The sequence below is a fragment of the Ranitomeya imitator genome, chromosome 4 (genome assembly GCF_032444005.1).
Source record: "Ranitomeya imitator isolate aRanImi1 chromosome 4, aRanImi1.pri, whole genome shotgun sequence".
Taxonomy (NCBI): domain Eukaryota; kingdom Metazoa; phylum Chordata; class Amphibia; order Anura; family Dendrobatidae; genus Ranitomeya; species Ranitomeya imitator.
The window spans coordinates 174,909,920-174,926,009 of NC_091285.1; the positions used below are offsets into that span (position 1 = coordinate 174,909,920).

A 16,090-nucleotide genomic window follows, 5' to 3' on the forward strand; every position below is an offset into this window, starting at 1 on the left:
ACTGTGTGACGTAGTATTATTGTAATACACTCTATACTGTGTGATGTAGTATTAATGTAAGACACTCTATACTGTGTGATGTAGTATTATTGTAAGACACTCTATACTGTGTGATGTAGTATTATTGTAAGACACTCTATACTGTGTGATGTAGTATTATTGTAAGGCAATCTATACTGTGTGATGTAGTATTATTGTAATACACTATACTGTGTGATGTAGTATTATTGTAAGACACTATACTGTGTGATGTAGTATTATTGTAATACACTCTATACTGTGTGATGTAGTATTATTGTAAGACACTCTATACTGTGTGATGTAGTATTATTGTAAGACACTCTATACTGTGTGATGTAGTATTATTGTAAGACACTCTATACTGTGTGATGTAGTATTATTGTAATACACTCTATACTGTGTGATGTAGTATTATTGTAATACACTATACTGTGTGATGTAGTATTATTGTAAGACACTCTATACTGTGTGATGTAGTATTATTGTAAGACACTCTATACTGTGTGATGTAGTATTATTGTAATACACTATACTGTGTGATGTAGTATTATTGTAATACAATAATACTACATCACACAGTATAGTGTATTACAATAATACTACATCACACAGTATAGTGTATTACAATAATACTACATCACACAGTATAGTGTAATACACTCTATACTGTGTGATGTAGTATTAATGTAAGACACTCTATACTGTGTGACGTAGTATTATTGTAATACACTCTATACTGTGTGATGTAGTATTATTGTAAGACACTCTATACTGTGTGATGTAGTATTATTGTAAGGCAATCTATACTGTGTGATGTAGTATTATTGTAATACACTATACTGTGTGATGTAGTATTATTGTAAGGCACTCCATACTGTGTGATGTAGTATTATTGTAAGACACTATACTGTGTGATGTAGTACTATTGTAATACACTATACTGTGTGATGTAATACTATTGTAATACACTATACTGTGTGATGTAGTACTATTGTAAGACACTATACTGTGTGATGTAGTATTATTGTAATACACTCTATACTGTGTGATGTAGTATTAATGTAAGACACTCTATACTGTGTGATGTAGTATTATTGTAATACATTAATACTACATCACACAGTATAGAGTGTATTACATTAATACTACATCACACAGTATAGAGTGTAAGACACGCTATACTGTGTGATGTAGTATTATTGTAAGACACTCTATACTGTGTGATGTAGTATTATTGTAAGACACTCTATACTGTGTGATGTAGTATTAATGTAAGACACTCTATACTGTGTGATGTAGTATTATTGTAATACATTAATACTACATCACACAGTATAGAGTGTATTACATTAATACTACATCACACAGTATAGAGTGTAAGACACGCTATACTGTGTGATGTAGTATTATTGTAAGACACTCTATACTGTGTGATGTAGTATTATTGTAAGACACTCTATACTGTGTGATGTAGTATTAATGTAAGACACTCTATACTGTGTGATGTAGTATTATTGTAATACATTAATACTACATCACACAGTATAGAGTGTATTACATTAATACTACATCACACAGTATAGAGTGTAAGACACGCTATACTGTGTGATGTAGTATTATTGTAAGACACTCTATACTGTGTGATGTAGTATTATTGTAAGACACTCTATACTGTGTGATGTAGTATTAATGTAAGACACTCTATACTGTGTGATGTAGTATTATTGTAAGACACTCTATACTGTGTGATGTAGTATTATTGTAAGACACTATACTGTGTGATGTAGTACTATTGTAATACACTCTATACTGTGTGATGTAGTACTATTGTAAGACACTATACTGTGTGATGTAGTATTATTGTAATACACTCTATACTGTGTGATGTAGTATTATTGTAAGACACTATACTGTGTGATGTAGTATTATTGTAAGACACTCTATACTGTGTGATGTAGTATTATTGTAATACACTAACTGTGTGATGTAGTATTATTGTAATACAATAATACTACATCACACAGTACAGTGTAAGACACGCTATCCTGTGTGATGTAGTAATATTGTACATCTGAAAGAATACGGATGCCACCAACGTGAATGAGAAAGCTCTGCTTTCTCAAGTCGAAATGTGCCTCGGGGTGCGTCCAGTGGCATATTTCAGCATTGGTAAGGATAACCTTCATTCATTTTGCCACATATTTATGTTGTGAATATATGCATTTAGGTGGCAGCATGATAAAAGAATCTTTGGATCTAGGGATATCATTATGTATTAAACACTAGGTCATAATGAGTGGCGTCCTCCCTCCAAAGATTTTGGGAGCATATGGATGGACCTGACATTGGATGGGGTTATAATACACTTGAAGTCCTTTTTTGTACGGGTACTTGACAGGGTGCTGAATATTACCTGGGTTGGTGTCCTTGGTATCACATCTTTTAACATTTTGTCTATTTATGTGTGATTTTGCTAATAAAGATTTGTTACAATTTTTACGATAAACTCCTATGTTTCTCCTTTGTTGGTACCTGTAATATGGAGTGGTACGTGGGTAGCTAGGCGATTTTCGATTAGTTCACTGAACAATATGAGCCTGGGATTTTTTGTATTTATCTATACTGTGTGATGTAGTATTACTGTAATACACTCTATACTGTGTGATGTAGTATTATTGTAATACACTCTATACTGTGTGAGGTGGTATTATTGTAATACACTCTATACTGTGTGATGTAGTATTATTGTAATACACTATACTGTGAGATGTGGTATTATTGTAATACACTCTATACTTTGTGATGTAGTACTATTGTAATACACTCTATACTGTGTGATGTAGTACTATTGTAATACACTATATACTGTGTGATGTAGTACTATTGTAATACACTCTATACTGTGTGATGTAGTATTATTGTAATACACTCTATACTGTGTGATGTAGTATTATTGTAATACACTCTATACTGTGTGATGTAGTACTATTGTAATAAACTATATACTGTGTGATGTAGTACTATTGTAATACACTCTATACTGTGTGATATAGTATTATTGCAATACACTCTATACTGTGTGATGTAGTATTATTGTAAGGCACTCTATACTGTGTGATGTAGTATTATTGTAAGACGCTCTATACTGTGTGATGTAGTATTATTGTAAGACACTCTATACTGTGTGATGTAGTATTATTGTAATACACTCTATACTGTGTGATGTAGTATTATTGTAAGACACTCTATACTGTGTGATGTAGTATTATTGTAAGACACTCTATACTGTGTGATGTAGTATTATTGTAAGGCAATCTATACTGTGTGATGTAGTATTATTGTAATACACTATACTGTGTGATGTAGTATTATTGTAAGGCACTCCATACTGTGTGATGTAGTATTATTGTAAGACACTATACTGTGTGATGTAGTACTATTGTAATACACTCTATACTGTGTGATGTAGTACTATTGTAAGACACTATACTGTGTGATGTAGTATTATTGTAATACACTCTATACTTTGTGATGTAGTACTATTGTAATACACTCTATACTGTGTGATGTAGTACTATTGTAATACACTATATACTGTGTGATGTAGTATTATTGTAATACACTCTATACTGTGTGATGTAGTATTATTGTAATACACTCTATACTTTGTGATGTAGTACTATTGTAATACACTCTATACTGTGTGATGTAGTACTATTGTAATACACTATATACTGTGTGATGTAGTACTATTGTAATACACTCTATACTGTGTGATGTAGTATTATTGTAATACACTCTATACTGTGTGATGTAGTATTATTGTAATACACTCTATACTGTGTGATGTAGTACTATTGTAATAAACTATATACTGTGTGATGTAGTACTATTGTAATACACTCTATACTGTGTGATATAGTATTATTGTAATACACTCTATACTGTGTGATGTAGTATTATTGTAAGGCACTCTATACTGTGTGATGTAGTATTATTGTAAGACGCTCTATACTGTGTGATGTAGTATTATTGTAAGACACTCTATACTGTGTGATGTAGTATTATTGTAATACACTCTATACTGTGTGATGTAGTATTATTGTAAGACACTCTATACTGTGTGATGTAGTATTATTGTAAGACACTCTATACTGTGTGATGTAGTATTATTGTAAGGCAATCTATACTGTGTGATGTAGTATTATTGTAATACACTATACTGTGTGATGTAGTATTATTGTAAGGCACTCCATACTGTGTGATGTAGTATTATTGTAAGACACTATACTGTGTGATGTAGTACTATTGTAATACACTCTATACTGTGTGATGTAGTACTATTGTAAGACACTATACTGTGTGATGTAGTATTATTGTAATACACTCTATACTTTGTGATGTAGTACTATTGTAATACACTCTATACTGTGTGATGTAGTACTATTGTAATACACTATATACTGTGTGATGTAGTATTATTGTAATACACTCTATACTGTGTGATGTAGTATTATTGTAATACACTCTATACTGTGTGATGTAGTACTATTGTAATAAACTATATACTGTGTGATGTAGTACTATTGTAATACACTCTATACTGTGTGATATAGTATTATTGTAATACACTCTATACTGTGTGATGTAGTATTATTGTAAGGCACTCTATACTGTGTGATGTAGTATTATTGTAAGACGCTCTATACTGTGTGATGTAGTATTATTGTAAGACCCTCTATACTGTGTGATGTAGTATTATTGTAATACACTCTATACTGTGTGATGTAGTATTATTGTAATACACTCTATACTGTGTGATGTAGTACTATTGTAATACACTATATACTGTGTGATGTAGTATTATTGTAAGGCACTCTATACTGTGTGATGTAGTATTATTGTACATCTGAAACAGTGAATGAGAAACCTGAAGTGTCATGAACACGTTGGGTATTTCTGACTTGGAGATTTGGTGCAGAAAATAATCAGCAGCATGCCAATTCTCAGTTTTTGTCCTGCTTTTTTCACCAGTGATCACTCAAATCAGTCTAAAAATCCAGGCAAAAACGCACCAAAAATGCACATTTTTGTAGCTGCATTTTTCCTGACAAGAGCTGCAGAAACTACTGCATCCATTTACTCAATGTGTGCACAAAGCCTTATGGAGAAATATGAATATCTGACATCAAATAGAATAGGCAAAAACTGTAGTCAAATATTTCTGGACAGTCCATACAAAGAGCTCTTTTTTCCATGATCTTGAAAAAAAATTGATGTGTGCATGTTTTGTTTTTTGTTTTTTAACATTGAGAAACCTGTACATATTATTATGACTGTAAATATCATAACATCAAAGTGAATGTAGCTAAAGAGTTCAAATCAGAGTAAAGAGCTATGGCTACGTGATAGTAAAAAAGAGGCGAAATAGTTCCGGCCGCTCAGCTTCATCAGCAGCCGACGTCTAGTGCAGGGCGGAGGGATCCGCAGCTCCAGTCATTCCCCTGCACTATTTACATCTCCCAAACGTCCCACCAGCAGCACTGTGTGCAGGGCGGAAGGACACGCACTCCTAGCTGCGCGCCTGCACTGCCTAACACTGCCAACTAACAACAGCGTGGTAGTCTCACCTGCATTGGAACCCCGGCGATTAGTGTGCAGTGAAGAGCAGAGGGACCAGCAGCCCAAGTCATACCCCTGTACTATTTTTTACTCCCAGGAGTCTCACCAGAGTGCATTAGAACAGATGCTGCAGGCACCTCGCACTATATACAGGGCGGAGGGATACAGTGTAACCAAGCAACAGAATTGCACACAGCTTAAAAAAGCAGCAGCAGGCTGCTCTGCTCCGGATTCCCGCGAAATATAATTAGCCGCACAGAGTGAAAACAACCCCCGTGACAGATAAGAAGCTCTGTCTGGCTGTGGAGGGTGTGTGCAGTGCAGGGACTGCACCTCATGTTGGGATCTCTTCAAGTCTGCAACCCATAAACACACTTCACCTCCTGCTGCCCCATACCCAATTGTTTAACTCTTGCTGGACTGGAACAGTTTAATGTGGATGCTGAGGGCAACAATACCTGATTACACATAAACAGAAAGCTACTTCTTGTGCTGAGTTAACTCTTTATATACAGACCACAAGTACACCTTATCTCCTGCTGCCCCATACCCACCTGATTAACATTCATTAGGTTGGCACGATAACTGTGGATGTGTTACTAGCTCCCTATAAAAGCCAATTTTAAGCTTCACTTAATCTCTCTTCCTTGGTTCCTCACCAACCCCCATAAGATGTAAACCCACACCTGGGGGAAACTGAGGGTGATCTGGGAGTTCTCATTATTTGCTGCACACCTCAAGCATGATGGTGAAACCCTCACAAAAGCTGACGAGATCGGGGTTAAAGTCCACCAGCTCCAAACCTCTTGCAGACATGGATAAATTCCTGAAAAAGCAAGGCAACACATCCAACTCTGCTAAATCCTCTCACTCAATAGGGAAAGATCCAGAAACTTACTCAGAATCCGAACAAGAGAGCGACGGAGACAATGACGACCAGGACAAGGGTGATCTGGTAACGAGATCATTTATTAAAAGGATTCTAGGCAAAACATTAGAACCCATAAGCAGAGATCTCTCTACCATCAAGCAAGACCTCAGCCAACTGGGACACAGAATTGAAGCGATAGAGGCCTCCCATACGGAAAAAGTCCAAAGCTCTAACTCCAATCTAACTTGCCATAAACGGCATGAGGACCACATCAATAAGATATATACCATTCTGGAAGACCATGAAAATAGGGAAAGAAGGAACAATCTGAGACTCAAAGGTGTCCCCGAGTCCATACTTCCAGATGCCCTGATTCCCACCGTCACTGAAATCTTTCACTCAATCCTTACTTCCTCAGACTCATCAGAACTTGATATGGTGAGAGTCCACAGAGCACTGAGGCCCAAACCGAAGCCTGACGAAGCTCCTCGAGATGTCTTATGTCGTTTCCTCGACTTCAGAACAAAAGACCTACTTCTGAAAAGAGCTAGAGAAGCAGACTCGGAAAATTTGGATTGGGGTTCCTCCAAAAGTGATCAAGACCTCTCTGCCTCCACGCTCTATAAAAGACGCCTTTTAAGACCTCTTACCTCAATCCTTCAACAAAGGCATTATCCATATCGCTGGCTCTTCCCCTTTGGTATCTCCATATCCGCAAAAGATCGGAAATTTCTTATTAAATCTACTGCCGATATTAAATCTGTCTGCGAAGCCTTGGAGATTCAACTCGACCAACCGCTTGTCCTAGAAACTACTTGTGAGGCCCACCGTCTGAAACCTCTCCCCATTCCCCCTCCGTGGCAAGACGCATCTACCCTGAAATCCTCAAGATCAAAACGTCGCTCTTCAAAAGGCACGCCACCTAGGGACGAGGAAGATGATCCCGGCGGATGAACAATGGAGAATCACTAACGTTTTTCTTTTTTGTTTACCTACTTCTCTACGTTCTTTATGGTTTCAAGAGCTTTGTGACATTTATCACTAGCCCATAAAGTTAAATACTTGTGCAGCGTTATCACCGCCAATTTAGGAGTCTTAGCCTCCTATACCATGAAGCTAATTATAACTCCCTTTACTTGATCCCCTTTTTTCTCCCTCCCTAGATGTTAAAATTGCAATGTTTTCCCCCTCACTTAAGGTTATCTACCCTCATGCTCTACGTCAATGGTTATTTTACTATTGTGTATCTACCATTCTAACCCCCTCTTTCTCATCCATCTCTCCCACCCCTCTCCTTCTTTTCCCTCCTTTGGATCCGATGGTCGAGTCTCATCCTCATCCAACTTGCCTTCAATCACTTCCACCATGACGGTAAACCGTAAGTCTTTTCAGATTATTTCACACAACTCACACGGTCTAAACTCCCCAATCCCAAGGTCACAAACACTTGCCTTCTTCAAAAAATCAGGCTACGATATACTACTCTTGCAAGAGACCCATTTCATCCCCGACAAGACCCCTTCCTTTGAGAAATGCTTCTTTGACAGATGGTTCCACGCTAGCTCCCCCCAAAAAGGATCTAGAGGCGTCTCAATAGCCCTTGCTAGGGATGTCCCCTTCCTCCTCCTAGACAGCAAGATTGATCCTGAAGGCCGTTACGTTTTCATCAAGGGGCTTATAGCCGGTAACATGGTGACCCTAGGCAGTCTATATGCCCCCAACAAACGCAACCTGAAATGGCTTCGCAAAGCCTTAGCCCTCCTACGTACATTCCAGGAAGGTGTAGTCATCCTAGGGGGTGATCTGAATGTCGCTCTAGATCCATCTCTGGACACATCTACAAAAAAAAGCTCTATTTCTCTGAAAGATTTGGCGCGCCTTAAATCAACCATTCATTCATTAGAGCTGATCGATGCCTGGAGATATCTGCACCCTTCTGATATTGATTTCACATATTACTCGCATCCCCATAATTCCTATCACCACCTTGACTACATACTGGTATCCAGATCCATTCTACCTTCCACATTAAAAGCTGAAATAATCCCTGCCATACACTCGGACCACTCTGTGGTACTGACTAAATTAGAATTCCACAAACCATACTCTAGTTTCAACTCATGGAGGCTCAATGAGTCTATACTACATAGCGAGGAATTCAAAAACCGTATCCGAGAGTCGCTTCAAGAGTTTTTCAATATTAACGCTTCTCCAGACATAGCTCCTCCCATGTTATGGGAAGCACATAAGGCCACAATCCGAGGGGTTTTTATTTCAATTGCCTCTTTCCTAAATAAACAAAGGAAATCAAAAATCCTTGCCTTATACAATGATATCGTAGCTCTGGATACCCAACACAAAAAGGAACTCTCTCAAACCACACTCACGCAACTCACCGAGAAACGCCAATCTCTCAGGGACCTCCTCAACACACAGTCTTCCAAACATTATCTATCCTGGAAAAACAAAATCTTTGCTCACGGAGACAAAGCCTCTAAACTCATGATCTCGCTGATCAAAAAACGCCAAACCCGTACATTTATTCACAGAATCAAATCTAAAGATGGCAAAGTCCTCCAGCATTATAATCAAATCACCGACTCCTTTCTGTCCTTCTATAAAGACCTATACCAACTCCGACATAATGACACAACAGAAGATAAAAATCAGAGGAGATCCCATGTCCAAGCTTTCTTATCCTCCTTACACCTCCCTAAACTAACCAACCTCCAGCAAGATTGCTTACTCAGACCCTTCGACCTCTCTGACCTCCAGTCCACCCTGTCTGGGGGGGGTAAGGGGAAGGCCCCTGGCCCAGATGGGCTCCCTAAAATCTATTACAAAACCTTTGCTGATATCTTAGGCCCGCACCTCCTGAACGTCTGTAACGCAGTCCTAGGTGGTAATCCTTTCCCTTCTCAGTCACTAGAAGCCCACATTTCTCTTCTTCATAAAGAAGGTAAAGACCCAGAATGCTGTGGAAGCTATAGGCCTATCTCCCTACTCAATGTTGATCTAAAAATTTATGCCAGTCTTATTGCGGGGAGATTGGCGGAGCTCATGCCACAACTCATTTCTCTCAATCAATCGGGCTTCGTGATAGGACGTGAGGGAAGGGACAATACAGCTAGAATTCTTCACCTTATTCAGTACGCAAAAATACGGAAAACCCCACTCGTCCTACTGGGAACAGACGCTGAAAAGGCCTTTGACAGGGTGGACTGGATATTCCTTCGCGAAACACTTCTTGCTTTTCACATCCCCCCTCAACTTGTAGATGCCATTTTCCAAATGTACACTACCCCCTCTGCCCGTTTAAGAATAAACAATCTACTATCGGACCCTTTCTCCATTCAAAATGGCACGAGGCAGGGATGCCCTATCTCTCCGATTCTATATGTATTGGCCATGGAGCCTCTCATTCAGAGCATCCAACAAGATCCAGGCATTAAGGGAATCCAGATAGGTAGTTTTCACCATAAATCTGCAGCGTTCGCTGATGATCTCTTGGTATTCCTATCAGATCCCGAGGAGGGCATCCCTGCTTTCGTCCGCATATTAGACCTATACGGGAAGCTTTCTAATTACAAAATCAACATTACTAAATCGGAAGCTCTCAGCATTAATATCCCCAACCCCGCTATAGACAAATTAAAAAAACTATACCCCTTCAAATGGCCCTCGAGTTTCATCACCAACCTAGGGATTAAGATCGGGAGATCCACGGGGGAGCTTCTGGAACTTAATATCATCCCCCTGTTCAAACAAGCTACCTCCACGGTACAGTCCTGGAGAGCCCCCTTCCTATCTTGGATGGGCAGAAAAAACCTCTTGAAAAGTATTATCTTACCCAAATTCTTATATTTATTCCAGATGCTCCCCATCTACATCCCAAAGCACTATCTATCGAAGATAAACTCTTTTTTCATTAACTACATCTGGAATGGCAAACGCCCACGAATCAATGCCAATTCTCTTGCCATGCCGAAGTCAAAAGGAGGAATGGGGGCCCCGGATATCTTCAAATACTACCGAGCAGCGATGCTCACTAGAGTAGTAGATTGGATTAGAAATCCTTCAGAAAAAGTGTGGATACAAATTGAAGAACATCTAGCCCCTATTCCCCTTAGGACATTAGCCCTTCTGTATAACCACACAAACCTAGACCAACTGCTACTCAACGAAATTACAACCGCTATTCTCAAAATTTGGAGAACAGAATTTCCCAAATTAACCCCGCCTACCTCCCCAATTCTGACGATACAAGACATCGCGGGACCCATCCCCTTTAAATTACCTAAAGATCCCCCCAGCTCCACCAGTGACTTTAACTCTCCTATATCACTTGACACTCTTTATCGACGGGTCCCTAATGAGCCTCGCTGAATTCCAGGCCTCGAACCCACAATTAAATATTTCTTTTCTTCACTACAAAAGATTAAAAGATTACTGCCATAAGCACAAAAGACAGTTAGATTTGCTCCGCCCTCTGACTCCCTTCGAACAATTGTGCGCCCACAAAAACCCACCCAAAAAAGTCCTATCAAAAATTTACAACCTTCTGTTGATGGACGGCGCCGATGTCAAAAGAGCCTTCATAGGTCTCTGGGAGAGAGATCTCACCATCTCTTTCACGGACGACCAGATTTCCTCTATCTACAACAAATCTCACGGACCCTCACAATGCGTAAAAATACAAGAAAACTCATATAAGGTAATATCTAGGTGGTACCGCACTCCAACCCAACTCCATCATTGGCACCCCTCCACTCCCGATCTGTGCTGGAGATGCCGTTCAGACTCAGGCTCCTATCTGCACATCTGGTGGTCTTGCCCCAAAATTGTCCCCTTTTGGCAAATGGTCTCGAACGTAATCTCTATGGTGCTAGATCAAAACACTCTCTTACTTCCTCAATCTACTCTCCTTAACCAACCCCTATGGCCCGAGAATTCCCCGGCCTCGAAACTAGCAAGCAACATAATAGCAGCCGGGAAATATCTAATCCCCACTTTCTGGAAATCTACTCTCACACCCACCAAAAAACAAGTACTAGATAAAATTGACCTTCTATACCACACTGCTGAGTTAGTTGCCAATACACAAGAATCCCTCACCTCGTTTAGACTTACCTGGAAACCGTGGATTACCTTCCGCTCCAGTCCTGACTTCTTATCAACATTACCGGAGGATACCTGAATCCACCTCAACCCATCAGATCCTATATGCCGAGCCCCCCCTCATTATCATTCTCGACTTCATCTTTTAATTTCAACTCCACCATCAGTCCTTTTTCCCCCCTCCCTCCTCCAAGCCCCCCCTTCAGCTCCCTCTCCCTCCCCTTTCTTACCTCACCCCCCCTCTTTCCTATAACCCTCTCAATCTTTCTATTCCTATCTTAAAACTTTACTCATGTTTCTAATGTTTCCACTGTTTCTCTAATTACCTTTGCTAGTTTCCCTTTCTTCTGAATCTATGTCAAAGTTTGATCCAGAATCCTTTTCCAGTTCTTCAAATTTATCGTATCCCCACATCTTGTTGGACTTTTGTTATTGTCCCATTGGATACCTAATGTTGTTTGAAACTTCCTCTGGCTATTTTTCAATTCCTGTTCAATTGTGATTCTTTTTTTCTTCAATAAAAAGAAAATTGAAAGAAAGAAAGAGCTATGGCTACGTTTACCTTAAAATCGTAATGAATTATTGTTGTTTTCTAATATGTGCATGAAAAATATTGGTTGTGTGTTATTTTTTGACAAGCTATCCAGAAAAAAAAATTAAGTTAGCAATCTTGGGAGCAGCTGTATCCATATATTCTCTCATATTACAAATAAAATGTCTGGTATTAACCAAGAATTAGTTTCCATTTCTTACCTGTAAGTCAAAGAATTTGCTATATCTTCGATAGATGACCTCTGAGGTGCCACTTGACCAGGTGACATTAATAATATATACCTGTAAATATAAAATAAAGTTCAATCAGTGACAAACGTCATCCGGAGAGCACAGTTACCCAAATTTCTTAGATCCATCTACAGTGGTGACACACATTCATTACTTCTGGTGAAACGAAGGCGGAACTAGTTTTGTAAACATCTTCTCAAATGTCCTTTCAGTGACATAAACTTGCATATTTTATGGTAAAAACCTTACTATCTTATGGGATCTAGTCTTAATTTTACATGGCTCCAATACAAAACAGAATTCTAGCCTCACAATATCCCAACAAAGTGATATTCTTGTTGCTGCTGCCAAAAGTCTGTCTTGGATCCGATAGTGTAGTTATAATTTACTAGATGGAGGCCCGATGCCATCGCATCGGGAGGGCGGTAATATCAGGGGCAGGTTTTGCAGGGTTGAGAATCTCTCCCCCATGTGCTCTTGTGAGCATGGTATTGCTGTTAAGACTGCAGATTTCTGTTTGCGGCGCTGTTGTTGCCTAATGGCATCCGGTGATAATCTTATGACTTTTGCATCAGGGGACTCATGTGCTTGACGCCTACGCGCCTATGCATTGTTTTTGTCCCAGCGATGCTGTTGCTCTTCAAGAGTCTCATTTGCCCATTGTTGTCTTCAACGTTGTGCCTTTGCTGTTTTTCTTTCATGGTCATTGGCGTACTTTTGAGGATCCATGTTGGCATTTTCTTTTTAAAGTAGTTTTCCCACGAACGAAAGTTCATTTTAAAAATTGTCTGTGGCTGACCGTGTACAGAACATACCACAGCTCCTGGGCAGGGGAGGAAGCAAAAGACAATACTGACATTACAGCAGGAGATCACAGAGGATACATTTTGTGAGGTAAAATATTGTTTAAAAACAGTCCGTGAAATATTTTACCTGACAAAAGAAATCCTCTGTGATCCCCTGCTGTAATGTCAGTATTGTCTCTTGCTTCCTCCCCTGCCCAGGAGATGTGGTTTGCTCCGTACACGGTCAGACAGACCATTTTTAAAATGAACTTTCGTTTGTGGGAAAACCCGTTTAATGTGACCGGCTTCCTCTGCCTGTAAAACACGTCGAGCATCTGCCGCCGGGATCAGCCGAATGTTTTACTGCGCCTGCGCGGAATTTGGGCAGGCGCAGTAAATCAGGCTGCCACCATCTTTGTGCAGACAGATAGCGGTGGTCACATTAAAACCGAACATGCGCTCCTCCTGTACAAAGATGGCGGCAGTCAGTGAATCATTCAGCTGATCCTGGCGGCGGCGTGGTGCCGCGCCAGAGGCTGCGTAAGGCGTATACAGTGTGTTTGTGGTGTGTACGGCATATACAGTGTGCGTGGGTGGTGCGTGTGGTGCAACGGTGTTCCACTGGTGGTACCGTGCAAGTTGCTGGGTGTCCCAATATGGTGGTTGGTGAATTTCCGCAGCTTGGAATTCTGGGATCCGGACACATCTGGACGGAACAAGATGTGGCGACATTACATGGTAAGTATATATTAAGATACTGTAGCTAATAAAGTCTTATGTTTTAATTGCCTGAAAGCCACAATACTTTATTCATTCCTGAATTGCCCAATTCACTTTGATATGTGTGGGTGAGTAGATAATCCAGCCATAATATGCTAGTTTTTTTTTTTCATAATGCTATTTTTATTACTTTTCCATAATCGTACAAACCATATTGAACACAGTACACTGAAATTGAGTATGGGAGATAAGAACAAAAGGAAAACTTGTACAGTGAAATCAAACATATCATAACAACAACTGGAAAAGTATCGATACAAGACAATAGCCATGAACATGAAATGCACATGAACAATATCCTTAACATTAAACCAAGAGAGTTCAAGAAAAAGAGCATATAGTAGCTTATTACACCTGATCAGACATAGCTATATTTGGTTATGAGCATATTTTTTGTTGAAGGACCAATAATAGGCATATACTATGAAACCCCTGACACCAAGTAAAGAAACCCAACAAGTTGTTTGATAGATGCCATCACAATGGCATTTAGTAGACACCCAATGGAAGGATGCTGAAGGGAGGAGAAAGAAATTCACACCAGGGATCAGGTCCACACTGGCAGTCTTATGAGAATCTTGGCCCTTGTAATGGAGTGCTCCTATAACTTTTCAAGAAAGAAAGCAGAAGAAAGGAGAAACAAGCTTGTTCATCTACGTACCGTATATGCAACTGGAGGCAGCCAAACAAGTCTGGCCAGAAATAGGCAATAACGTATGGTAACTTACCGCTCTGTAGGTTGACCAGTTGAAATCTCTTCCTAAACTATGTGCAAGGAGTGCAGCAGGAGGAAAGGTGGCTAAAATGGTGCTGTACCTAATGGCTGCAATTGGCAATGGTCAGTAGACATACAGTTAGGGCCAGAAATATTTGGACAGTGACACAATTTTCGCGAGTTGGGCTCTGCATGCCACCACATTGGATTTGAAATGAAACCTCTACAACAGAATTCAAGTGCAGATTGTAACGTTTAATTTGAAGGGTTGAACAAAAATATCTGATAGAAAATGTAGGAATTGTACACATTTCTTTACAAACACTCCACATTTTAGGAGGCCAAAAGTAATTGGACAAATAAACATAACCCAAACAAAATATTTTTATTTTCAATATTTTGTTGCAAATCCTTTGGAGGCAATCACTGCCTTAAGTCTGGAACCCATGGACATCACCAAACGCTGGGTTTCCTCCTTCTTAATGCTTTGCCAGGCCTTTACAGCCGCAGCCTTCAGGTCTTGCTTGTTTGTGGGTCTTTCCGTCTTAAGTCTGGATTTGAGCAAGTGAAATGCATGCTCAATTGGGTTTAGATCTGCAGATTGACTTGGCCATTGCAGAATGTTCCACTTTTTGGCACTCATGAACTCCTGGGTAGCTTTGGCTGTATGCTTGGGGTCATTGTCCATCTGTACTATGAAGCGCCGTCCAATCAACTTTGCAGCATTTGGCTGAATCTGGGCTGAAAGTATATCCCGGTACACTTCAGAATTCATCCGGCTACTCTTGTCTGCTCTTATGTCATCAATAAACACAAGTGATCCAGTGCCATTGAAAGCCATGCATGCCCATGCCATCACGTTGCCTCCACCATGTTTTACAGAGGATGTGGTGTGCCTTGGATCATGTGCCGTTCCCTTTCTTCTCCAAACTTTTTTCTTCCCATCATTCTGGTACAGGTTGATCTTTGTCTCATCTGTCCATAGAATACTTTTCCAGAACTGAGCTGGCTTCTTGAGGTGTTTTTCTGCAAATTTAACTCTGGCCTGTCTATTTTTGGTATTGATGAATGGTTTGCATCTAGATGTGAACCCTTTGTATTTACTGTCATGGAGTCTTCTCTTTACTGTTGACTTAGAGACAGATACACCTACTTCACTGAGAGTGTTCTGGACTTCAGTTGATGTTGTGAACGGGTTCTTCTTCACCAAATTAAGTATGCGGCGATCATCCACCACTGTTGTCATCCGTGGACGCCCAGGCCTTTTTGAGTTCCCAAGCTCAGTCAATTCCTTTTTTCTCAGAATGTACCCAACTGTTGATTTTGCTACTCCAAGCATGTCTGCTATCTCTCTGATGGATTTTTTCTTTTTTTTCAGCCTCAGGATGTTCTGCT

At 39.8% G+C, this 16,090-nt stretch overlaps 1 protein-coding gene across 1 annotated transcript in view; it reads right to left on the reverse strand.

Annotated features, from left to right (window-relative positions):
• Positions 1–16,090, reverse strand: part of SH3PXD2B (SH3 and PX domains 2B) — a 238,066-nt gene that overhangs the window by 169,108 nt on the left and 52,868 nt on the right. Inside the window, exon 2 of the mRNA XM_069764104.1 lies at positions 12,386–12,466. Within this exon, the coding sequence (XP_069620205.1) occupies positions 12,386–12,466 (81 nt within the window). The remainder of the gene's footprint in view (positions 1–12,385; positions 12,467–16,090) is intronic.